We start from the raw sequence: 27401 nt of genomic DNA on the forward strand, positions 1-27401 counted from the left end.
GGAGTAAATGCCCGCATCATCAAGAAATTCGCTTATGAACTTAGCATGCCTATTTGCTCAATCATCAACAGTTCGTTTTCTTGTGGAACATTCCCTGATGTATGGAAGAAAGCCACAATCACACCGGTGCCGAAATCGTCACCTACTACATTAGACAGCATCAGGCCAATTTCTCTCACTGATCATTTTGCGAAAGTGGCTGAGAGTTTTCTAGCAAAGTGGACACTTGAGGATATGAAGCCTTTCATTGATCGACGTCAGTTTGGAAATCGACGTGGCATGTCAACTTCGCACTGCCTCATCAGTCTCTTGCATGAAATCTACACTAATGCAGATAAGCCGAAGTCGTCATCCACCCTTGTCCTGACAGATTTTGCAAAGGCCTTCGACCACGTGGATCATGGGCTTGCAATTCGTAAATTGCTTGAACTGAATGTTCGCCCTTGTATAGTGGAGCTGATTGGTGATTTTCTCAGCAACAGACAACAACGTGTTCGCTATAGACGTCAACTCTCTGACTGGACTTCAACAAATGGAGGTGTCCCCCAGGGGACCAAACTAGGCCCGATTATTTTCCTGGCCATGATTAACGATGCATGTAATAATCTTGAGCCTATTTCTCCCAATGTCTGTGTATACAAGTATGTTGATGATCTGTCACTGATAGAGTGTCGTGGTAAAGAGCAAGAACCTGCTATCCAAGCGGCAGTCGACCGTCTCTGTGAATGGTCTCACACAAACAAAATGAACCTTAATCCAAAGAAATGTCAAACCGTTGAGTTTTGTTTTACAAGGAATCCAACACCTTCCCCATTAGTCAGAGTCGGAAACGAATTACTCCATCAGGCTGAATGTGTCAAGCTCTTGGGTGTGCACATTCAAAGTAACCTAAAATGGAGTACACACATATCTGAAATTCTCAAAAGTGCCAACCGCAAACTCTACATGCTACGTCTCCTGAAGAAGTTTGCCCTCCCACCCTCTGATCTTCTCACCATATACACTTGCTATGTCAGACCAGTCACAGAGTACGCGGTCCCCGTTTGGAATGCCGGGATTACCAAGGAGGAAGCAAGAAAACTGGAGTCGATACAAAAGCGAGCCCTGCGAGTTGTATTAGGTGAAAGCTATATATCTTACGAGCAGGCACTTTTTGTTCTCAAACTGCCTTCGCTTGCTGATCGACGTAAGGCATTGTCTCTCTCATTCGCGAAGGACCTGGTGAAGCCAACATCCCATTTCTGCCATCTCTTGCCAACCAGAGACTCGAATATTCGATCAACAAGGCATTCTAGACCATACACACTACCCAAATTCAGGACAAACAGATTAAGAGACAGTGCAGTCCCATATCTTGTTAAACTATTGAATAATCTTTAATCATTTTCCACACCCAACTTAATGTTTCCACTATGTCAACTGGATGTTCCCGAGTTTGTCTATTGTAAAGTACATTTGAGTCATATTTTGTTTATTTTGATTTATACATAGGTAAATACAAACACTTATTTTAAAGAACTCAAGAACTCTGTTCTCTATATGCTTTATTAAGTAAACAACTCAGGCACCTTTTTTTTAATCCAAATAGCCCTTTATGGAAAAAAAAATAATTTCTTTATGACAAATCATACCTACCTGGATAATTTCATACTTCAAGATGTTATTTTTCGTTATCGTTGAAATTTTCCGAATTACGTTAGTTGCACTGGCTTAAAACACGTATTCTAATATAATTTGTTTCTTCCTCTGTTTTCCATTTGTTGCATTATAAATACTATTACCGATGGGTTTTTTTTTTCCATGTTTGTTAAATACCCAAACTTTTTAACTTTGTTCCTGTCTCCCTGTCTTCCTCTTTTTCATTCCGTCTTTCGTTCTAACATGTTTTCCTATGTACTTTATTCTTTCTCTGAGGCTTTCTTCTCATATGCTGAGTATTTCAATTTATTTCATATATGTATAATTATTTTGTAGAACAATTTTGATATTTGGCTATTTTGTTCCAATTTGTATATTTTTAAAATGTCTGTATATAAACCATATGTCAACTGAATGTAATTCAGCCTTTGGCTGCGTTTTTCAGTGAGTGTTGAAATAAATAAACCATTCAATCAAAATGTTTTATTTACCAGTTAAGGGTATACTCTTAAAGGGGGGGGGGGTGGTAGAGGTCTGTATGCTTGTCTCGTATTGGAACTTTTAAATGTCCCTTATAAACGGTTCTAAATCACCTCAAACAGCCAATTTTGGAATTTTTTGTTCTTTACATTTTTGAGCATTTTCATTTTCTCGAGGGTTCCAATTAATTCTCACCTTTCTTCCAAGGTGTATCCTTTTGAGTTATATGCACGACCATTTTGTGAGATTTGTTTCCTATCGGATGGAAGGGGGGGGGGTAGACGACCCTATCCATTGGGTTCCTGTACATAAATTAGAAATCGAGGATGGACACACACCCTCCCGATTAATGCAGGATACCAAGCTCGAAGTGGAAGGGTCTATTATAGAATTTTGTTAAGTCTTTGAGATGGCTAGGGAATCGAACCTTCGAACTGTGTCTCGTAGTGCTAGAGTTCGACTTTACTAATAAGCGCTAATTTTAGTCGCAGAACGCAGTAAGATACATGGCTGTCAATTAATAACCATATCTTCTTGTAACACCAGAAACGTTAAAACCGAAATATAGAACCTCAATTTCTTTGCTAAAACCACGAAAAACCCTTCCACCAATAAGAAGATAGATCATCGAAGTGAATAGCATTTAAGGGATATGACACTATTATGCCTTTCCATTCTACACAAGTGACAAGAATAAGTCTTAAGAGATACTCTTGTCATCAGGGGAGCGTTTCATCAACATTTTTGTCTGACAAGTTGTCAGATCTGACAACTTTCTTTGATTCTGATTGGCTGAGTGACACTGTTACTATGGTAATTGTCGGATGAAACAGGACTTGTCGGATAAAATCCTTTCATGAAACACTACCCTGATCTTTACCTTAAACCTGTTAAACTATCTTTATAATCCCATGGATCATAAACGTACCTGAGAAGTCTCTCAATGGATTGCATTTGTTTGCACAAGCAGGTACATCTGAAGCACAAATATCAAACTATCTGTATCTGCGGTAAAAAAGGTAAATAGATACAAGAGGGTGAGACGTGATTCTGTTCCCAAATTTTATTTTTTTTGTGCCACAAAATCTTGAATTCAAGCTCGATACCTTTCAGTTCTTTCCTCTTTTTTTTCTCACTTTCGGTCAGATGCAAATAATGATCTAGATCAATAACTGAAGATGTATTTCAATTTGCTTTCACCATGCCAGTCAGGGGTCATGCAAAAGTAGTGCATGGTATATTCAGGGACCTATTATCGAATGTTATATACTGTATTATAATTCGGAGTAAACAACGCTTAGGATAGGGTGCGTTAAACGAAAGCATGAACCGAATGTCGAATTGGCAAAATCCCATATTTGAGCCTGATGGTTCACAAAACTTGCGTATGTCAAATATGTTGTTGCCAAAGTTGTCACTTTTGTTTTCAGCTTTACATGTTTTTTTTAATCGTTGCAAATATTTTGGCATCCCGTAAACATTTTGTTGAATCTTGAATAGTTTGTCGGTTCAGTTTGGTGATCATCTCTCGACATGCGTTCGTCCCTGGGCATTCGTCACCCTTCTCGACAACTCAGCTCTCGTGTGTGTGAAAACACACCCTCAGAGAGTGACAAACAGAGAGAGAAGTGGATAGAGACAGCGAGAGAGCGAGGGAGGGGAGAAGAGGAGGAACGAAGTAGGCGTTTCCGATGATTACGTCTGTTGGTTTTTAATGATTGCTCTCAGTGGTCAGTGCAGTTTTTGTGACAGTAGTTTCCATCTAGACACATGCTAGCCTGTCTTGTATCACACATACACAGGCAAATCTTATAATGTGTTTGATATCATGAAGAGGGAGAAAATTTTCCTATTTTCATCTTGATTCTTATCCAAAATTATATTGTGCGTCTGTGTGATATCGTTTTTATTTCTCCAGTTTTTACTGATTTTAAGGGAAATATTGATTAATTGATTGATAGATTGATTGAACATCGGAGGAAGTAAACAACTTTAAATTTCAGCTGGAAAAATGGTTCTTGTAGAGAATGCTTTACATCCGGTTGATTACGCCGTGATCGTCGTCCATTTCCTCATCGTACTCGCTCTCGGGATTTGGGTAAGTGGAGCGCAGCCATTTCTTCAATTTCAGTTAAATTCTAATATGTCTCTTACAAAGAGACAGGCGCTCATTAATGACAGGATACATTCATGCACCTGACTCTTTTTTCAGCTTTGATCTGCCTTTTCTCGAGTTAGTCGGACAGTTTCGAGAAAAATCTTCAAAATGCACCAATATCTGTTTATTTCCGTATAAAATATGGAAATAAATTTATAACAAATGCCTTATAATAAAATATAACGTGAAATTCATTCTGCAAGTGTTGTATTCATATTGCAAACATGATGATTATTATACCGTAATGATTGGCGACTGAATATGTATCCTAAAATGTAAAAGATACATTTCTTTTTACAGAAAATCGCAATGTAGGGTTGGCATGAAGTCTGAATGAACATTTTACATCATAAGAGGTACAAATATTCTAAAATCTAAATCAGTTGAAAATTTAGCAGAAGGCTGAATTGCGGAACTCTGTACAAGATAAAATACAAAATATATACAATAACAATTGCTATAACAAAATGACATGTAAAAGTAATAAAATAAATGTTATATGTTGAAATTTAAGAAAGGAGAGGAGTACAATAATTTTATACATGTGATAACAGTAATCTTGGATAGTTGTAACCACAGTATGATTCTGTTGGGATAAAGTCAGTAATTCATAAGCTTGCATGTACAAAAAAAGAAACAGAAATTATAAACAAATGGTATTTCTTTAAAGAATTTAAGATGAAATATAACTTTGCCAGAATAAGGGGAAAGAAGAAAAAGATGTCGATAAGGTTGGTAAAACTGCTTAAAGGAATTTTGTCAATGAGATAAGTGTAAAGGCTTACACGGAAATAAGAGATATCATAAATCTAATAATTGATTAAATAATTTCTGATTGTACATATGGAAATAATTTCTGATTGGAACATGGAATTAGCATATCAAACAATTATATCACGATTGGATAAACAACTATATGCCCATTGAAAACAAGCAATGTTAGATGTGGTAAATTAATATTGAGCTCATGTATGTAAGGTTTATTATCGTTACCATTTTGCTACAAAGAGTCGTAACCAGTAACAAAAACATCATAATATCATCATATTATTTTTGCAAAACACAAGTTGTTATCCTTCCTTTGAGATGAAATACACGCGAACATGAATGTGATGTAATATCATTATGGGAGTTCAGTACAATAAAACGCCAATCAAAGCTCCGTATCACATTAATTTTACGGGTGTCAAATTCCACCAATTGATCTATAAACGCCACACTGAGCCATAAATACCCTGTGAATATATGGTTATGCTCAAGAGAGCTAAGTATATATACCAAATCAGAAACGCTAATAACAATAATACTACTTTAGATAAATCAAGTATCTCAATTCTTTCATGACAGTAATAAGAATGCAAGCAGAATAATTGCTTTGGGGATAAATTGAAATAGAACATCGTCATTATTTTGTGGAAACAGTTGTCATTAATATTCATTAGGTGGGCTGATGATGTCACATCTCCACTTGTTCTTTTGTATTTTATTATATGAAATTTGGTTCATTAAAATTGTTTCCTCCAAGAAATAGGAAAATTGGATTGACAACTGATTTAGTGCAATAGATATTTATTGCTGCAACTTATTTCATTATAAGGGAGACATATTATTCACACAAGTATGAAATAATGAAAATATGTAAACTATGTAATAACATAAGAAAACGGAAAGTGGAGATGTGACATCATCAGCCCATCTAATGAATATTCATGACGACTGCTTTCACAAAATATTGCTGTACTTTAAACTTCAATATCTTGATTATTTGTCATCCGATTTTGATGAAAATTTTCGGCATTTGCTCAGTGAATTCTAATCTATGTATTAAGATAAATATTTTCAGACCGGACCATCCCTTTAAGCACTTTGAATGGCGAAATAACTAGCACCGGACGAGATAAACACAGTAAAAAAAATCACCATTTAAAATTTTAGGCATGTTGTTTAAGCCCGTCACACTAACAAGTTTAAAGTATAGTTTAAACAAGATGTTTATAAAATATTAAAGAATTTAAAATGCAAAGCTTGAATAATTTCAAAAAAGATAATTGTTTGAAAATTCAAATAAATTGTTACAGCAACGGACTTAAACAACGTGCTGAAGATTTTACCGTGCCTTTGGTCAGGAAGGCTGAATGCAATGCTATCAAAATGTTATCATGATTTATATATCATTTAATATTACAATTGAAATTTACCTGAATATGAAAAGGAAACTCTTTGGCTTTTCCATGAGAGCTTACTTAAACCTCCGACAAAACGCACAACTGAGTGGATCGATTTGGAAGACAACAAGTAGAGATTTTTTTTCAAAGTTTAGATAAAATGGGCGAAGTAAATCAAAATAATTTGTCAGTCAGGAAAAGAAACCCTTTAAGCGTCGCATTTGTTCACATACTGTAGTCTACGAGAGCGTAATTCAAAATGACCAGGGATGTTCTGTGACAGAGAAATCGTCGAGACATCAGTGAAAATTTTTACAATTTGGGGGAAAGGAAAACGACCTTAAAGTGACGTCACTGTATCAAATGAAGTTTTTAGGGTATCGTGAAAGCTCTACGACCAAGACCTCTGATTTCACCATTTCTCTTTCTCCTTCATTGTTTATCTTTTATTTTTAAATAGTCGAAATTTACGAGGTGGAAGCCCCTGCTCATCCGTGGCGCTGTCCCGATGATGAGGTTGTGTGTACTTCGCGAGATATATTATGCATGCCTCATTTTCCCAAAGCTTTTGTGGCCTAAAACAGTTTTTTTTTATATCATACTAAATGCGACCAAGACAAACATTCATAACTGCTATTCAAATCATCATTGTAGTATCTATGCTTTCAATGAGGATTTATTGATTTATATTTTCTTGAATTACAAGGCATTGAAAACTTGATTGGGCTCTATTTTTCTGATTTGTGCAAATCATTCTCAGTTTATCAGTTGAAAATTAAATTGGGAGAAGCAAAGTTTTAATACTAAACTATATTTTATAGTTATGTAGAGTGATCGAGTACTTGGTTGTTTTTTACTTACTAGTGCTAAAAAATATTCTTTTTTGTAGATAATAGCCCATGATTAACGAAACTGGTCAAAATCAGAAAACACTGTGGATATTGTAACTAATTTTTCAATTGATTTTGACGATTTTTTTCTTGAGAACACAATTAAGTCGAACACAAACATTCCCAAAATGAATGAGTGGTTTTAATGAACAATCCTTTAAGATCGTCGCATGGCAGTGCATGTGCGTTTTAGTCCGTGATATTACCCTGTGGGCTGTTACCTAGAATTCATCTTGACGTTATTCTTTATTTTTCTTCATTCTTATTCAAAGAGGATCAACCTGTCTCCACGGCGCCTTTCTTTAAATAATCCCTTTTTATTTCACTTGTTCTCGACCAAAATAGATGGTAAACCAAGTGCTTACTCAAGTTTAAGTTCGTCCGAAGTTCACTCTTCTTCTTGACTCTACAACACAATGAAATGTGTCTCATATTACAGACATTCATTCTGTAGTATTTTCAAGCAAAGGAAGATTACAATGCCTGTAATGTAGAATACTTCTCTCCCGGATCCTTCCATGGAAGACCCTGAATACCAAGTTGATACGGAAGATTAAATGAAATGAAAAGAAACTAATTAAAATAATATCAATTAAACATGTACCATCAAAGTCTTAGCCCCGGTCTTCGCAACATATTGACATGAAATATCGAATAAAAAACAATTACAATATATTATTGATGTTTATTAATATTTGCAAGGGTTTCCCGAGTTTGATATAAAAATTGAAATGGTAAATATTTTAGTGTTTGCGATCAACATCAGTTCAAACCACTAATCACTTTTCATAGGCCTAATTTTAGAATCCTTTAATTATGATACTATAGTAATAACATTGATGATGATAATGATGGTGGTGGTAGTGGTTATGGTGATGATGATGATGTTTGTTTTAATTTCACCATGCATAACAAAAAAAGAAATTGACAGTATGTAATGTAACATGGACAATAATTATACACAAAGTAGGAACTAAGCATAAACAAAAATGTTTTGAAGTGCATGCAGATTCCCTTAAATAATATCAGAACCAGAGACTCCTTTTAATTCAGAGATATAGGATGGAGCTAGCTGGGAACGGTGACGGTAAACTAGGATGATGGATGCTTTGGCTTCATAATGATCTCAACTATTCTAAATCTGAATTGTTTTGAGTGTAAGGGGTAGTGATCGATTGTGTAAAAAGCTCTTGGCATTGTGAAAAAAAGGTGCTATAATCGATTTCAAAGTCCTCTCTATCTCATTACTCAAAACAATTTAGCAAGTACATATACAACAGCAAAAACAAACTAGCACAAATCAGATTCAACTTTTAAGTTAGAAACACAAGTAAACCATTATAAACGATCAGTGTCACAGTTAATTTCGAACATTTTTTTTCATATACCTTCTTTTTGAAATGATTATATTGGCATAACGATATATGCCAATATGTCATGTCAGTATTGGCATATATTGGCAATATATTGAAATGAAACATTGCAATGATACATTGGCATAACAGGCTTAATTTTATGACCAATGAGGAGGAGGGGTATAAACCAGATGCTGTTATAACAATAGGGGCCAATTGTTTGTAAAAATTATTCACAATCTAATGATAGTTACGACTGCGATATGTCATGCATTAGCCAAATATATGTCTAAGTCGCATCAGCTACAGTTAAAATACGCAGATATTAATTGACACTTAACTACTAAATAATATTTTAAGGTAAGATTATATACTTATAATCTCAATATTGATTACTGTGTGTTATTCATAACTTTCATACATATGCTTTTCACACTTCATATGAGTGGTCGTAAAGTCACGTATAAAAATGTGATCGGTTTTGTAAAACATCGCCCTGGAAACTAAAGACAATTCCAAGAATCTGTGTATATCAATATTTTTATCATCCCTGATTATTATCTTGTCATTTTTTCCCTCTATTTATCATGTGTTTATAGTCGGCATGGAAGTCAAACCGGAGTACAACCAGTGGTTACTTCTTAGCAGGTCGAGATATGGCATGGTGGTTGGTAAGTTAGTAAGTCATTTTTGGGGGCAGGAGTTTTTGCATTTATTGTACAGTCAAAATCAGTTTATTCCTTTAAACGAGTTATGAAAGAATCCCAATTAAACCAATACCTGTAAAAAATAATGTTTTTAGTATCATTATCATTATGTATTGGAATTTAAAAATAATATTCGATAAAACTGTGATCATTTATTGGTCTAAGCTTTGACCAATTTAATTTAAGCACCATTAAACATTTTTTTTTTCAAAATATTTACCAAACGATTGATCAAAGACTATATGGTCAATATTTCGACCAAATTAATGTCTTTTTTGCCCAATCCTTGTTGATTGAAATTGTTGAACAATATACTATTCTCTTAATTTGTTTTGTAATATCAATTAACATTGGTAAAAAAATAAAAAAAAATGTATCGTCATTGTCGTCTCACCGGAATAATTTTTTACTTGTACAACCACCGTCCTAGATATTCGACGAAGACACTGGTTATTTTGAACTTTTCTGTTAGATATTCAATATGCAGTTTTATTTGCTTTATATGAAACAAGATGCACGAGTAGGTGATTATTACGCACTAAAGCATTACCCGAGGCTTTATGTCAGATTTAGTGTCCAAGAAAATCAATTACTTGAGGAAATTAGCACTTGAATCTGAAATGATTGAATAAGAAATGTTGCAATCCTATGGTAATTAGTTTGTCTCAGCAAGAGATTGGAAAAACCTTGAATGATTGCATAAAATATATTTATGCAACCATTGAAGTTAATATATTATATAATTCTTCATTCATAGGTAGAAACTTATATAACTGTCGATCGGAAGTCTCCTGTACTGAACGAAAATATTATTTTCTAACATATTTTTCGGTATTCGTTTTTTTTTAATGATTCGTTGATATATAATTTGATTTCATAATATGTCCTATGAAATTAATTATTATTAATTCTCTTCTTTGCTTGCTTTTATGTTTTTTTCCAAAATGTTGCTTCATTTAAAAACTTAATTCGAAACATGTTTGTCTCATTACACCAGTGCAAGCTTTCTCCACTTCACGGTAGTCCAAGTTTAGATTATAAAGTTTATGGCACGCTCATGTTTAAACTTTAAATATGCTTTTTTTCTATTTAAAAAAATATGAATTAAATCTGGCTTTAAAATGATTTGCTCATCCAAGGTTGGTCTATCTCTGTATGTGAGTAACATCGGTAGTGGATCGTTTATTGGTCTTGGTGGAACCGCTGCCGTGTCGGGATATGCCGTAGTTTCTTACGAATTCCACGTAAGTATATTGAAACATACAAACTTTATTTCTACCTATTTTTATGAAAAGGATTATAAAATAATTCAAATTTAATCATCAAAATATACTCAAATTGATACAGAAGAGTTTCAGATAAAGATAAGTCTTTTGTAATCAGTGGGCAATTTCAGAAAAAGTCGCAATCAAACACATAATTTTTATCTGAAATGGGTCCGAGTTCTGAGAAGTTAGACTGATTCTATACAGTATAGTCATGACAATAATAATTATATAAATGGCAAGACATGGTCTACACAGATGGTACATGTTTTTAAGGTATAATTCTACAAAAGTGTGAGAATGAAATCAAGATATCATAATTCAGAAGTGATTGTAACTTTTCGAACATGATTTTATCATGTGCTTGGTACCTTAATGTTAGCGGGTTCTGATAAAATTGGTGAATTCATTCAACATTTCGTTTTTTGCGGGAAATACAGGATACCCTTGGAACTCCCGTTGCCTCCAATATTGTGATATAAGATTATATCAAGATATAAACCCTTTTAAAATCTAATCACCGGGCAAGAATTATTCACATCCTTTAACTTAATACGCTTGGGACAATATGCCCTATAAAGGAGAGTTCAATATTTTCAAAAGCTCCAATGGATATACGAAATTAGAAACGAGTAAACAACTTCACCCCTTTTCCCCATCTTTCTGAGGATAATTCACTGTCCTGGGGTGGATGCAATTCTTAGAAGATTACAAATGGGTGAAATGACACCTCTGAGCATTTACTTGATGTCTAAAACAGAACAGAATGCCCTTATGAGTATAATATAGAGGTGAACTCTAAATCGGATTAGCTTGCATTTTTCATCATGATGGATCAGATTCTTAAGTTCCAAATATAATTTTGCATTAAGGTAATCCAGAGAGATGTACTATGGGGTAAACAATTTGCTCATAAGTCATAATAATGGTATCCCTTCACTGTTCATTTATTTGTTTATTTAACACTTGTGGGATGGAACACAATATCAGCACATGCTGTTTTTCGTAGGGGTCCTACTAATGAGACTGAATAGGAAGGAGACACAAAATTTGCCGCAAAGAGTTAGAAATATAATATAGTATCAAAATATTGAAATGTTTAAGATTAAACGCAATTCAAGGCGCACATGAATTTATGGCAATAGAGAATTAATTTAGGGATTTTAAATAGAGTTTTTATAATCAATATAGTTGATAGGAGATGAACGTTTCTTGCCAGCTGAGACAAGAAACATGAACACATGTTAAGGCGCTGTCACACCTTGGCGTTTTAGACAGCGTATGCCCGACGTATGAGGAATTTGGCGAATACGCTGGCGTACGTCGAATACGTTACGGGTAAGTTTTGCATACGTTAAGAGTACGCTAAAACACGCTGGTATACGTCGTCATACGGCGAGGTCGTCGAAAAATTTTGTGCAAGCACAAAATTTTTCGACGTATGCCAGCGTATGGCTCATACGTCCTGCATACGCGGGCCATAAGTTGTAGGCAAGTTACGCGATCGTTGATACACGTTGACACACGTTACTCGTAAGTTACTCATAAGTCGATGTACGTCGAGATAATGTCCAGCGTACCCTAAAACTTACTTCTAACCTATGAGTAACGTGCTTTGAACGTATGTGTAACTTAACTCCAACGTATATTGACGTATGAAGACGTGCTCCGGACGACCACAAAACTTACGGAACGTGTTTATAACTTACAGCTACCGTACAATGGCGTATTGACAACGTTTATCATGTTTATAGGAATTGGTATATAAAGGTGGGGTTCACAGGAGTTTTCTTCGGCATGGCGGTGGTGTTGATAGGTGATGTATCGTGCGGTTATGATCTGAATAGTCGAGCGGCAGCCTTTTTATAGGCTACGACACGTGTTCGTCAGCAATACGCTGCCACGCGCTATGCGTAAGTTAGGCTATCGTAGGGCATAAGCTGTGTACGCCAGCAATACGCTAAGCATTCGTTGGAATACGTTACTTATAAGTTAACGAAGCGTTCGATATAAGTTACTAATACGTTATGTATACGTCCAACTCGTTATGAATACGCTAAGTATACGCCCAGAGTTGAAAAAAAATCAAAGTTCAGCGTATGCCGACGTTTTAGAGAAATTTTGATACGTCGGGCATACGCTGTCTAAAACGCCAAGGTGTGACACCACCTTAAGAACACTAACTACGAAAAGACCTGAAATTGTTAAACTTTCCCGTTGTATTTCTCTTATAATTGATCTCGTTCTAAATCATCTTCTTTTAATCTTAGTATCAGAGAGGTCAACCTTGCCGAAATCTCTTCTAAACCTCTTCTAGAACAATGCCAATTTCGAAAGAAAAGATGACGGTGTAAACTTAATACTAAATGAAATCAATGTGCCCTCGTCTGGCGTTCGGAATTGTTAGTATGAAAGTGATATTTTCATGGCACAAAAGATGCACTTTGACCCATTATTTTCTAGTATTACCAGTACATATCACAAAAATAAATTTGAAGATTACAAAGGCACTGCATAGACAAGGGATATTAAATCTTAGTCCTACATGACGTGAATGATTTTTTTACAAATGATAAGAATAATAAGAAAATCACGATTCCAATTTTTTCTATACTAATTTATTTCTTCATAGGGTCTGTTTTCTCTTCTTATATTGGGTTTCATCTTCACTCCGATCTATATATCATCAGGGGTAAGTATCTAATTTCAGAAACTTTATAATTTCATATATATATATGTACATGTTATATCTAGATTCTAGATTTAAAAAATGATTCTATATATAGTTTGATAGTTGATCAGGGTTAGAGGAATGACAAAATAAAATCCTGGCAAAGATTTTTAAAACCAATTAATGGAATAGTAAACAAAACATAATTTCTAGTCATTTCTCATTATTTTTTATCGAAACCGGTGAACCCGAGTGTTCGTGGAGTAAGTAGCATAAATAGACCCTTATTCAATATCAAACAAAGGAAAAAACAATCAATGAAAATAAAAACAGGTTAGTCGCTTTTTACAACGAAGGACAGGACTAATAGTTTTAAAAAATAATTATTTATTGAATGTATATAGAATGATTAGTTAATTGGCAGTATATGCTCCCTTTTGCTAAATACGATGAATATAATTATGTTCAAGTAATATAGGCCTACTGATGGTGTGGTGAGGAATGAACAGTATGTCGAAGTGCAAACAGTGTACACCTGTTCTGATCCATGCATTAATTAGGTCAATCTTACGGTGTTGTATAGGTCAAAATAGATGAAGGGACATCATGTATGTATGTATTTGAGTTTTGTCAGACGTGTATCAATCAGATATGATTATTTACGTCTGGGACCGACCTTTAACGTCACCATCCGAAAGACGTGACCAGGGCTCGAACCTCGAACCTCTGCATCAATTTGTAACTTCCCCACAGCTTGGATTACAGGCGCACGCCACAACGCCCAGTCGATTGTAATATGATGCATATATATATATGGTCAATGTCAATCTATGATGGTTACAAGGCCTAGAATAGGGTGTAAAATATTAACCCACATCCCACCTCAGTAAAACATCACACTACGTGATTAAAATCACTTTCTTAAATGAGTACTGTAGGCTTGAAATAATCATATCTAAATAGATAGAATAATGTTCAGCGAAATGAACGAGCACAATCAATACGCTGAAAATTTCATCGAATTCTGATCTGAAATATCGAAATAATTTTATTGGATTTTAAAATTTAGCAATATTTTGTAAAAACAATATATCATACTTTCATACATGTGTGTATAGTGTCTCCCTTGTGACAAAATAAGTTGATTATCGTACACATGTAATCAGTAATCGATCCATTTTTTACTCTTTTTTAGGGCAAAATTTGAAATGTGTATAATTTCATAAAAGTTACTATAAAATACAAAAGAATAAGCTGGGATATGACAACATCATGTAGACATATAGAGAATTGTTTTACCGGAACAAAGCAATATCTTTAAAAAGAGATGATTTTTTTATCTTTTCCGATTCTGATTAAAATTGTCAGTCTTTTGTTTTCAGATTTTACTTTGTTTGTTCAAACTATTTTCAGCCTGAATTTTCTCTTAAAATCTTAATCTTGCGATGGAGTGGTTCATTATCCCTTGTAGCAAACTGGCAACTAATTAAATAACATTTGATTTTAACAGTATTTGATAGTTGAAAAAATGTAAGAGATTAAAGAGGGATTTAAGTAGAGAGCAATTGTTATGAATGCTGGGGGTGTTTCACAAAGATTTAAAGTATGAATTAAGTCGTACTTAAATGCCGACTCGTACAAGATATGCAACGCGCGATCTTATTGATAGATACGCATTAGTGCGCGTCCTCTTGAGACGATCTGACCAATGCGGTCAAGCCTTTCATACCTTACGCAACCCGTCATTTAATTGCGACTCTAAGTCATACTTAAATCTTTGTGAAACAACCCCTGATTTACCAACTAGAACAACAGGAATATAATGTAAAGAATTAACATGTAATTGCACGTCTTATGATTACTAGGAGCACTAGCGAATTATGTCGGCTTTACTGTCTCCATGGCTTTAATGAAAGTCGATGAAAACTAAAATTTGTTTTGAGATGTGTGTTTTTTTTTGTTTAAATTGAAAACGATTTAAAAAAGTAAAAGCCATTTCTTTTAATAAACGTTATAGCAATTTATCAAATCCCTTCATTAGTTGACAATAACCATAACTTTGGAGTTTCGCATGGATGGTTATAATGCTCTCCGAAATATGTCATAATTTGGTCATATCTTTTACTGGGCGTTGTCGCTTGCGCCTGTAATCAAAGCTGTGGGGGAAGTAATTGATGCAGTTGTTCGAGCCCTGATCACGTCTTTCGGATGGCGACGTTAAAGACGTAAATAATCATACCTGATTGATACACGTCTGACAAAACTCAAATACACACACACATCTCAGCTATTACTTCATCTCATTTTTGTAACATTAAATCTATTTCGAGTTATGGGATAAAAAAAATAATTTATTTGAAAACAACGAAAAAGTTATCGTCTCCTTTTCTTATACAATATGGGTGAAAGGTGATGATCATGAGATATGTGTATGGGTTGGTACGAACAGGTACTTGTACCTGTACTAGAACATACTTGTCAGGGACATGTAACAATATTTACCAAATATCAAGAGAGGTTTCTCTCGCTTTGTTTGCATTTCTTTCAATCATTTCGTTGGATAAAAACGATTATGCATACTCAGCTCTTTCACTTGTGTAATGAAAGGTTTAGTTGACATTATATAGATTTTTTGCAAAACAGAGTGAGTGAAAGATGCAGTATGATAATTCAGTGAGTAGATTCTTGAACGAGAACAAATCCTGCATTATTTACTCTCACTTGCTCTCGTTTTTCGAACCTCCAACTCCTCCTCATAGAAAAGGGAGGTTAAACAAAATTAGAAACATGTATATTGATTCATATGGTAGTAAATAGTTCTTTATTAGATATTGTGCTGCGCTCGACCCAGGTGAGGTAAATGGGTACCTGGCAGGAATTTTTCCTTGAAATAACACCGTGCTGTAAAAGGCTGCGGGGCTAAAGCCAGGGTAATAATATCCAATTAAGCGCATAGGGACGCATTTGGCAGTGATATGCGCTATGTAAGCACGTTGGTATTATTATTATTATTAAAAAATGTTAAATAAATTTAGATCTTGCTCAATATACGTCTCAGTTTCATGTGGAATATTATTATATGACTTTACAAAGTAGTTAGTAAGAGAAATTCTGATTAATATATTAACAGCAATTTGGCGGTTAAATAGTAAATGTTGGATATTTACCAACTGGGAATCGAACCCGTATCACCGGAATCCGAAACCCCCGCTCTACACCGACTGAGCTATTGCGCCTCCTATGTATGTCTTACAAGGGGCCAAGGAACTATTTTGAAAGTGTGTGTGTGTGTGTGTGTGTGTGTGTGTGTGAGGGGGGGGGGGGCTTTGAGCCAAAAGTGGGGAGGCTAAACATGTATGAAATTACAATCTGATGGTATTTTTCACGTTTTTGTACACGTTTGCTGAATGATGCCCCCATCCTGTCTCACATCCCTTACCCTTTATCGTAATCTCATACCCGGATCCCCCTGCTCTCAGCTGGCATTGTTAACTTTGTCTTTGCCTCCTGTATATGTTTCATTCTGTATCATTATTATTTTTTTAAATATTTATTTTTGTGCCTCTTTCAGGTAACTACAGTGCCAGAGTATCTTCAGATTCGATTTGGAGGTCAAAGGTTACGTCTTCTCCTTGCTGTTGTTTCTATTATCTTTATTGTCCTCACAAACCTTTCGGTAAGAATTTTTGCATAAAAAGGAGCTTTCAGAAAGACAATGGAAGTGATCATAAAGGAAGGATTAAAAAAAAGCACTCCCCCCAAAAAATGCTTGCTCATGCTCAGCCCTAAATTTACTCGGGAATGAGCACGTGCAAATAAGGTTTAATTTGTATCTTCTTTCTTCCGCTAAGTTTCCTACTAAAAGCTGCTTTGTCATTAAACATACAAAACGTGAAAATAAAGCCATAATCACTTCGTAAATCTAGCACTATAATTTTTAATATGGCACTCTGTCTTTTATCATCTTTATTTAAAAAAGTAGTAATTTATATCCTAACGATGAGTTAAAATTGTGTATTTAATACTTAAAGTATCAAGTTAAAGTATTTTGGTCGTGTGTAATCAATACAGTCAGATCTCATAAAATCAAGAGGTGAACGAAGATTCAAAATACCAAAGAAATTCTGTTTGATAGAAAGGTGTCATATAATTAGTATTGTGAATTATGTGCCATTTGTACGTACAAGAAAATAAAATGAAATACTCTCGTCAATATTGTTAAATGTTAGACGAAATTGCGTTTCCATTACTAATGTTCATTCATAATGAAGTGTGTAGAAATTAATTCCAACCACGCCCGTGAAAGAAAGGAAACGTGGCTGAAAATGAATGAATCATAATTCTTACTGTTTATTTTCTCAATCTTTAATCTAAGGCTGAAATGTACGCTGGCACAGTGATCATTCAACAATCTTTAGGATGGAATCTATATCTATGTGTTGTATTGATTCTTGCAATGACTGGTGTGTATACTGTAGCTGGAGGCTTGACCGCTGTTATCTACACTGATGCTTTACAATCGGTCATTATGGTCACAGGTGGAATGATTCTATTTATCATTGGTGGGTTATTATCTTCTTCATTTTTATTTAATTGTTGTCATGGTTGCATGTTTCCGTTCGTGTCATCCGTTCGACATAATTTTCAATAAACATTTCTTTTTCTAAAACGTTTTACTTTTATACCTGGATACACCGGTATGTATTTCATTTGGGGAATTCATATTTTAAGTCTTAGATAAATCGATTTCAAATGAATTATTTGAAATCTTTGGGAGAAGAATGAGACAAGTATTTGAAAATTCTTCAGCTTCAAGCAGAAGTATTACGCATTATCGAAGAAAACAAATAAGAGAGTTCAAGTATGGAGAGGTCTTGCAAGGATGAAAGCATACATATTTGATGATATTATGAAACGATTCCGATTGTTTGAAGTGGAGCCTAGCAATAATGGAAATGGTTAGAAGGAGAGAGAGAGAAAGAGAGAGATAGAGAGTGAGATAGAGAAGAAACGCAAAGGACACTGGATATTCTGTTGCTTAACATCATGACAATACTCTGTTTTATTAGGTACAAAGTTCCCCCGTGGGAGGCTTTAGGGGCGTTTCGACAGTCAACATGGATTTATTTTCAACCGCTTTCTTTTTATCTAGCAAATATACCATCTTTCAAACCCTTCTATTCTCTAATATTTATTTTCAGTCTTGTCTCACTCGTATCAAAATTATGCTTCTGGGTTTTGCTATGAGGCAAAGTAGAATCAACTTTACGTCTAACTAACTTTTAAATATACATACTTAGAATGCAATACAAAGTTACTAAAGTTGTGAATGATATCTGTATTTTGAGGAAAATCGATTTGAATTGTGCGTCCCTTCAATCTAGAATTAATTCATGATAACCAGAAACCAAACATGAAATTTATTTCATTCCATATATTTGTTTACCAAAACATGTTTGTGGTCTGTTTGGGTGAGAGGTGAGGGGGGGGGGGACGGGTGTGCGTGAGTGTGCAGGCGTCCGGATTTGTTTTTCAGTTTTAAGATGTATGTGTATGTTTATTTTCGCTTTTTATTAGACAAATGCATTCATTAAGGAATGAACCTATTGGACATCTTAGTGAAATATATAAATCGCTCAGAATATTAAAACATATCCAAAGTATCACATGAGTTTGTTGAATTTGTATCTACTTTTACCGATAGTGGAGCTGGAAACAATATTTCTTTTATAACATTGTACAAGTAATTGCGTGTAAAAATAATAGAATGTAATTGTGATTATGATTCACATTATTTAAGATTATTTTATTTTAATCACTCGGATATGGATACCACGCGGTAAAAATTTCAGTATATTTGTTGTTGATAATAATCGTTTCATTGCTCTTTGTATCAAAGTATTAGAATATACCACTTGCTGATTTAATACACCAGTCGATTAGACTTTGATCGTTTGATTTAGTTGAAACCATTTTCAAACATGGATATTTCATGAGTAACTTCTTATGAACTCTTGATAAATTACAAAATCTCGCCCCTTCTCTTCTTCGCTGTTTCTTTATAGCGAAACAACAAATACATACCGTACTGTATAAACTGTTAGTTTAAACAACACATTAAATTGTCTATGCTTGTGTATTTTTAGAAGTTTCCTTGTGATTTTATTGTAAATTTGTTGCCATTCAGCTTGGCAGATTGTCAAAGATGAATGAAATATACCTTGATTCTTGAATCTTAGCTATCATTCGAATTGGCGGATTTGATGGCCTTCGTCTTGCCTATATGACATCCATACCCAACGATACTCAATTAAATCCCAATACAACCTGTGGAATACCCCAAGAGACTGCCTGGCATATATTCCGTCCAGCTGATGATAGTGATTTACCATGGCCTGGGGTTGTCTTTGGTATCTTTCTTCTATCCATACATTACTTCTGTACCAATCAGGTATGGTCATCATCTGTTATTTCTAATAGCACATAGCAGCATACGAATGAGTGTGTGCTCTGATCATCTAAAATCAGAAATGCCCATAATTATTTATTTAGTCATTCTAACAGTTATACATTTTTTTTAAAGACATACTTATGAATTGTAGATATATATATAAAAAAGGGGCTACGGGTCGACCTTTGAATTCCTATTATGAGCCTATTGAGGACTTGGATGATATTCATTTGAGGAATTCGGAAAAGTCTGACTTGTTGAATATCGCCATCTGTTGTTGAAAAACAGCAAATGGGAAGGGTGACGAAATTGCCGAATTATTTTCAGGGCTAAATGTGAGTATGACAGTCATGATCTTCCGAGACAAAGCATTTCTCTGATTAATAAAGAATAATGTAAGACCACCTCTCAGATGCAGTTTTGAAAAGCCAATACCTCAAGTTGTCAAACAGCACAAGCGGAGGGTGACGAAAATGCCGAATTATTTTCATGCGTAAATAAATACGAGGACCATGCGCTCCGTACACAAAATGCTTCTCTAGTAAGAACACTTATATTAATGATGAAACAAAGAGCTTTATCAGCCTGAGCAATATTACGATGGTATAAGCAGTGACAAACAGATCCAATAGCATTTTCCCATATAAAATCGATAATTAGTACATTTTTTTGTCATGTCTCCCTTTACTTAGATCGTTGTTCGAGTTCATTGAAATGCTTGTCTCGCATGTCAAATTGTTACCATCGTTATGATGTAGGAAATAAGTTTGTTGCCTTCCTCAGTAGAATTGTATAGATATTTGTTAATAATATATCATTTTTATTTTCTCTTTTTTATCCAGGTGTTGGTCCAACGTTCATTGTCGGCTAGGAATTTAACACACACTAAAGCTGGAGCCATTCTAGCAGCATCTCTCAAGGTTTTACCAATGATTCTTATGATCTTTCCTGGGATGATCAGTAGAGCTATGTGGCCAAGTGAGAAGAATAGTTTTAATCATGTTTATGTTATCGTTTACTTTATCACATATGTTTGTATCAAGAATAAGTTTCATCAATTAGAAAATACCCCACCCTCTTAGGGCAAATGTTGGTAGGCCTCTTTCTGTTTCATGTACAAGTACTGTAGTTGTATGTTGAAACGGTTGTTTCTACTTTGTCAAACTGACAAATTTGAGTGACTTTTGAAGAATTAACATTCATAGAATGATACATATTTTTATTTGAAACTAGTATACCAAAAACTTATATTTTTAATATTTACAGATGAAGTAGCATGCCAGGATTCGGAGAAATGTATGGACATATGTGACAACCCAAACGGATGTTCAAACATTGCTTATCCTCTTCTTGTTCTCAGATGGATGCCTATAGGTAAGTCTTTCAAAAGACGCTTAGAGGTACATTTCAGAAACTTTCAAATTTAAAATTTCAAACTTTCCAATTTATACACATAGAAGTAACAAAGGGACGTCGCTTCAAAGATCACCAAACAATTTAAAAGTACATCCACTTTTACGCATTAAAAACGTAAATTAAAATTTGAAACATCACACAATATTAGGTGTACCTTATTCAAATCCTTGCCAGTCCGTGTGATTATAGGCCTACACCTCATAAAGTGGACTAATTTCAAGACATATATATCTACTAATAGTAGTAAGTTTAAATACATATAAAATATATACTGTAAAATCAAATTCATATAATTGTATGTCTGGATTGTGATTGTTTTAACCAATTTATTTCAAATTGTCCTTACTATACCTAAAAAGGAAACCACGAAAGGTTTATGATTTCGTAAAATAATGGATTTTTTACGAAAAAAAATACAAAAAACGTAATGCATATCTAAAACAAGCAAGATCATCTCGCGTCATCTTTCATTTATGTGAATGTTTCATCGCCTTGTATAACAAGATATATATATACTGTATATTTACCATCAGGTCTGAGAGGTTTGATGTTGGCGGCCATGTTAGCCGCCCTGATGAGTTCATTAACCTCTGTATTTAACAGTCTTAGTACACTCTTTACTATTGATATCTGGAATAAAATCAGACCATACTCGACTGAGCTTGAGCTTCTCATCGTCGGAAGGTAAGTCAATTTGCTTTGAGTTTCATTTGAGAAGGTATTTGTTTAAAAAAACATCAATCAGAGTTGAGTAGAGTTTACTTCACATTTAAAATCAAAATAATACATTTTGGTTATATGCCATATATAATTATGAACCAAACTATAAAGTGAGATACCAAAATAACGGAAAAACAAAGGATAGAAATTGTAAAAAAAAAATGAGAAAAGATTTGATGAGTAATGTGACAAAAAAAATGAGGAGGAAAGTCTCTAACATATATATTCTGTGCATTCGTTTTATTTTCAATAACTGCTTTAAATAAACAAAAAAAGACAATGCGGTTAAAATGAGTAACAGAAGACTATATCCTAATGCAAATATATAATGAAGGTTTATCTATGTTGGTAGAAGATAAATTTCGAGGTAAGTAAGTTTAATTTAAAGTTGAACCACTGAATATTATCTTAGAGAGTTGATATAATTTTCATCAGCAGCATAATTCACCCGGTAGATGAATAAATATATATTTCGAAGACACCCATGCATGTTGTGAAGTTAATTTTCAGTGCAAAATTCAAAATGTTTTACACAAATATATTTATGTAATCTTACTTTATTTTTAGGTTATGTACTCTTGTTCTTGCTGCTGTGAGTGTATTATGGCTACCTCTTATTGAAGCATTCGGTTCTGGTGAACTATTCGTCTATATTCAATCAATGACGTCATACCTATCTCCACCAATCTTCGCCATCTATTCAGTTGGAATGTTCTGGAGTCGTACAAATGAACAGGTCCGTTGCTTTTACTATTCGAAGAAGTCAAATAATGTGTGGATGGTAACAGTGTATTGTATATTAAAAAAAAATTATGGAATCAGTCATCTTCTTTGATGTTCATTATCTTTCATCTTACTTTCACTGTCCATTTTGTTAAGTACTCAGTAATCCCCTATTCCTACTTATTAATTGTTTCACTCATTTCATCGTCCTCTTTACGATTAAAAAGGATTGAAAGATTACATTTAGTATAATTCTCGAAATGCGTAACAATTTTGAAATATTATTTCATATCAATTGTATTGGATATTCGTTTTTATTGTCTTCTTGTTTACGGTATGATAATATGCTTTGACATCATTGCCAAAATGAAAATAAAATTGAAACTTGAAAAACGAATTATTTTCAGTTATTTTGAGATAGATTTCTTCGCCGCTTTAATAATGGGTTTTCGTCATTTTAGTTTATGCTATACATTTAGCTAATATGTTCCCATGAGCAACACGATGTTCCTCATGATGATGTTATGCTATATTTTTAAATTTTGTAACAAAAATGTTTATACCCATAATGAACGAGTGGATCCGTTCCCATGTTTCTTGCAGGGAGCATTCTGGGGCCTTGTATTTGGTGAGGTTACTGGTCTAACTCGAATGGTCCTGGATTACATTTACTCTGCACCAGGATGCGGTAACGAGGATACTAGACCAGCGATGATAAAGAACTTTCATTTCCTACACTTTGCTTGTTTTCTGTATGGCGCCACAGTTCTAGCTGTCGTGGTTGTCAGTCTTCTTACTCCTGCTATCGCTCCAGCCAAGGTACTTTTCTTCATAGCTTAAGTTATGTATGCAAACGGTGAACTACGCATGTAACAGTTGTCAGTTTGACGAGAAATATCGATTAAAACCAAAGATTACCAAAGAGTATGCAAAAACATTATGTCCAAAACAAAACAAATGTAAAGCAATTTTCTGCATGAATTTTGTTCTTGTAATATTAAATCATGACGGATTAAACATTTTGTGTGTACATTTTATGGCATTAGACGTTCTCTAATAATCAAAGATACAGGTCTTTCTTTCTTTTTAATGATAAAAAACAACAGCATAAATAGTCACTGGGAAATAGAAAGGTAAATTTTAAGGTAACAGTGGAAATTATATCAGAAATCAGCCAAACGCTTAATTTGTTGGATTCTAATTATCTATCTTGTCCAAAACGTCTGCCTTATTTGATTAATTTCTAATATGCAAATAAAAAGATTGTTTATGAACGTTTTAACCAGTAATGCCGATCCCATTTTCATTTATTTCATTGTACGATAAAACATAATTGCAGTTGCGTGTATAATGCCGTGACCGGGAATCGAACCCGGATTTCTGTACGCTTTTTTTTTGTTGACAAATTGTTTTTATTTTATTTAGTTGATAGGTCTGACTTACTGGACGCGATACAGCAAAGCACCGAGAGAGCCAATGTCAGAGGAAGAAGAGTTGAAAAATGAAAAACGTCAGAAGATTAAAAAACAAAGAGAAATTGAAAATTATAAGGGTAAGTGTGATTTATTGAATGATAAAATCAACTTTTCTTTTTTTTTAAATAGATTTTTGGACATTTTTCACAATGAATCATGGATATAATATAGAAGGGAAAGCGTATATAAGTTTATATACTTCTGCCGTTCTTTCGTAATATAATTTTCCACATGAAATGCTTTTATGATTTTAGCATGTTACCTTATGTTCTATATCTTCAACTTATGCTACGGTCTCAAATACCTTTGCGAACACCGTATACGAACGATTTCATTCCATCTATTGCTAGGTATTAAAAATCATTCGTAAAGGTATTTGTGACCATAGATATAGAATTACATGTTGAGGAATCTGCTAGCCCCATACTAGAGCTAACAACTTAGCAAAACTTGATAACAAACATTGGAAAATAGTCTGCAGCTATGGTTAGTGAATAAATCTGTGAATAAGTCTCCTCTAATTGACTGATTGTTTGGCATATCTAAAAATCCATGATTAAATTTTCATATTATTTCATTTTGTTTCCACTTCAAGGGCGTGATGAAAACCCATCATTTGGTCGTCGAACATGGAATCTATTGTGTGGTATCACAGACGCTCCACCAGCTCCAGAGCTTACTGAAGAAGAGAAGCAAGAAGAGAAAAGAAAACTGACGTCATTAGATGAAGACCCATTCTGGTCACGTGTTGTTATGGTTGGGCTGATCGTCTGTATGGCTTTCGGTGTCTTCGTTACCGCATACTTTGCCTAATTCACTCAAGAAATCATTAATATTCTTAATCTCACGATTTTCCACACTTTGTTCAGAATGTAATTTCTTATTCTCTTGCATTGTTCGTCCTTCTGTTCCCCTCTTTAAAACAAATATTTTTTGTTTTGTTTCTTGTCTCTTTCAACCCAGTACCTTGTTCAAATATGCCACAAAATAAGAATCGTCATTATGTAATTCTGCAACATTTTTTTATGCAAGCGCGATGTCGGGCGCGATATTCGATATCATATCCATAACATGCGCTTAAAGCTTGCAGTTAATGATTGATTGCGTATTTCTAAAATTAGAATTCCTTTTTTTCTGTCCAATGACACGACAAATGTGAACATATTCAACTTCTTTGAATTTTTTTACGAATTCAAATCCAGACTTCATGACAAATAAACTATGTGTCAAAATGGAGCTGTTTGATAATAATCAAATGTTGTCATGGTTTCATATTCTATACATTCGGCATAATTCCTCGAACGCTTTTTCTGTCAAGGCTGAGTTAATATTTGGCTTCATGACTGAGCTCATGTGGGGTGTATTATAGCCATGAATTCAAATATTAGTATCGCGGAGAAAAAAAAGAAGCGAATGTTTAAATATTTGAACTTGTGGATTTGCGTGAATTTGTTGTAGTTCCTTAAATGTTTTTTTTCTTTCTTTTTAGATAAATGTAAGGGCAGATACTAAGTGAAGAGAGAAAATGATTAAATGGTAAAAATAAGAAGCAAAACCCGATGTGGTCTGCTATATTTCATATGAAATAATCATGACAATATATCTCAAAGATGGTTTATAAATGGTGGCAAAGATCAGACAATTTACACCATAATGTCATCCTCTTTTCTTCTATTGTTATCGATGTTTATTGCTTTTCACAAAACATCAACAAATTACATAACTGCTTTTTGCTAAGGATATCACACAGTAAACACGGTAAATGGTTACAAAATTGCGAATTGGTTGACTTTTGGTTGATTGTGTATAAGATTTTTTGCTTTAATCAATGCTATTTTCATTTTTTTGCGACAATAATTATGAGATACATGTATACTAATTTAGCTATTAACCATTGATTAACTATATGATTTGCACATTCCGTAAGATAAACATGTTTCATGAATGAAAACAAGTATTCGTCTATTTACAAAATTGGTTGTCGCTTGCGTACTTGAAATTAAAAATCTGTTGTTGTTTTTTTTCCAGTGGTGGTATAAAAGTTTGCAACCTATGAATATTGTGTCCCGTTGGAATTTTCCCTCTTTATATTTCATTTGAAATTTCATTTGGGACCAGGAAAAAAAATAATTCTAAGGAAATTATTTTGAATAATGACCTAAAATTATTTGTATAGTTATGTTAGATTTAGAGTTCGCACCCAAACACAAATCGTACTGATTGTGATTTTCTTGAGATAAGTTTACTGATTTTATGTTTCAAAATACAGGGTTTAAATCAAAATTATGTAATTTGTGTATATATTCAAAGCTGTTTAAAGATTGAATTACCCTGTTTTTAGAGTTGATAAAAGTCTCTAGCCATGTAATAAATCTGTCATTTATATTTTGGATAAAACTATCTGTTGTATCATATTTGAGAATTGTTAAGATGTATATTAGATTAGGTTGCAAGAGTCTGTAATTTATTTTAATTTTTTTCTACTTGAAACTATTTTTTCTTATAGAAGTCTTGTAGTTGTCGAATGTATTTGTCACAATATTCACACCGTGTGTGTTTCATCATCATCTAACATGTTTCCTGAGGCCCGTTGAGTTTCAACTCAACTAAAAAAAAAGTCAAGCGCAAGTTCATATATACGCGAGTTTCATTGGTTGAAAATAAATTTGTGTTTAATTTTTAGAGTAATGTTTGATCTAAACTCTTTCTGCAAACGGGTCCCATACCTGACAACCGTACATGGTATGGCTGTATGGGGAGCGTTTCATCAACATTCTGGTCAGATCTGGAAAATTTCCTCTAATTTGATTGGCTGAGGAGCAGTGTTTCTACACGGTAACAGTCGGATAAAACGTCCAATTCCTTTCATGAATTTAATGCTCCTTTAATTGACTGTTACTTCCGGCTGTTATTATGGTACATGTACTTGAAGGAGCGGCGACACATTAGGGGGGTCGCCCTTATGATTTTTAAGTAGTGAAAAAAATGAGAGAGAAAATGAATAAAATTGAGAAAATCGAAAAAAGAAGAGGGTAGAAGTGAAATGTCTGGGAAGTGTAACGACATAATAACCGTTAAATTCAATACGAAAAAAATATGACATCAACATCAGGCCGTCTCGCTCATGTATCAAAACACCTTGGCTCTACCCCTGCGTAGCTGTCGGACAACTCGTCAGTAGTCATTTTTTTATGAAATGACCTCCAGATAACGATGTGTAACAATCTGTAACGATGTTATGTTTGTGGTATTGAAAATGATATTCATAGTTTGTTGAATAAAATAGA

General features: G+C 34.0%; 1 protein-coding gene across 1 annotated transcript; it reads left to right on the plus strand.

Annotated features, from left to right (window-relative positions):
* Positions 1-3851: 3851 nt before the first annotated feature.
* LOC121408679 (sodium/glucose cotransporter 4-like) lies at positions 3852-25996 on the plus strand. The gene is made up of 14 exons (XM_041600229.1): positions 3852-4216; positions 9286-9357; positions 10533-10637; positions 13291-13350; positions 16901-17005; positions 17705-17891; positions 19569-19780; positions 20623-20758; positions 21047-21154; positions 21730-21880; positions 22484-22652; positions 23243-23458; positions 24065-24191; positions 24710-25996. The coding sequence occupies exons 1-14, from the start codon at positions 4130-4132 to the stop codon at positions 24925-24927; spliced, it is 1953 nt and encodes a 650-aa protein (XP_041456163.1). The 5' UTR covers positions 3852-4129; the 3' UTR covers positions 24928-25996.
* Positions 25997-27401: the final 1405 nt, after the last annotated feature.

The sequence above is a fragment of the Lytechinus variegatus genome, chromosome 1 (genome assembly GCF_018143015.1).
Source record: "Lytechinus variegatus isolate NC3 chromosome 1, Lvar_3.0, whole genome shotgun sequence".
NCBI classification, from domain to species: domain Eukaryota; kingdom Metazoa; phylum Echinodermata; class Echinoidea; order Temnopleuroida; family Toxopneustidae; genus Lytechinus; species Lytechinus variegatus.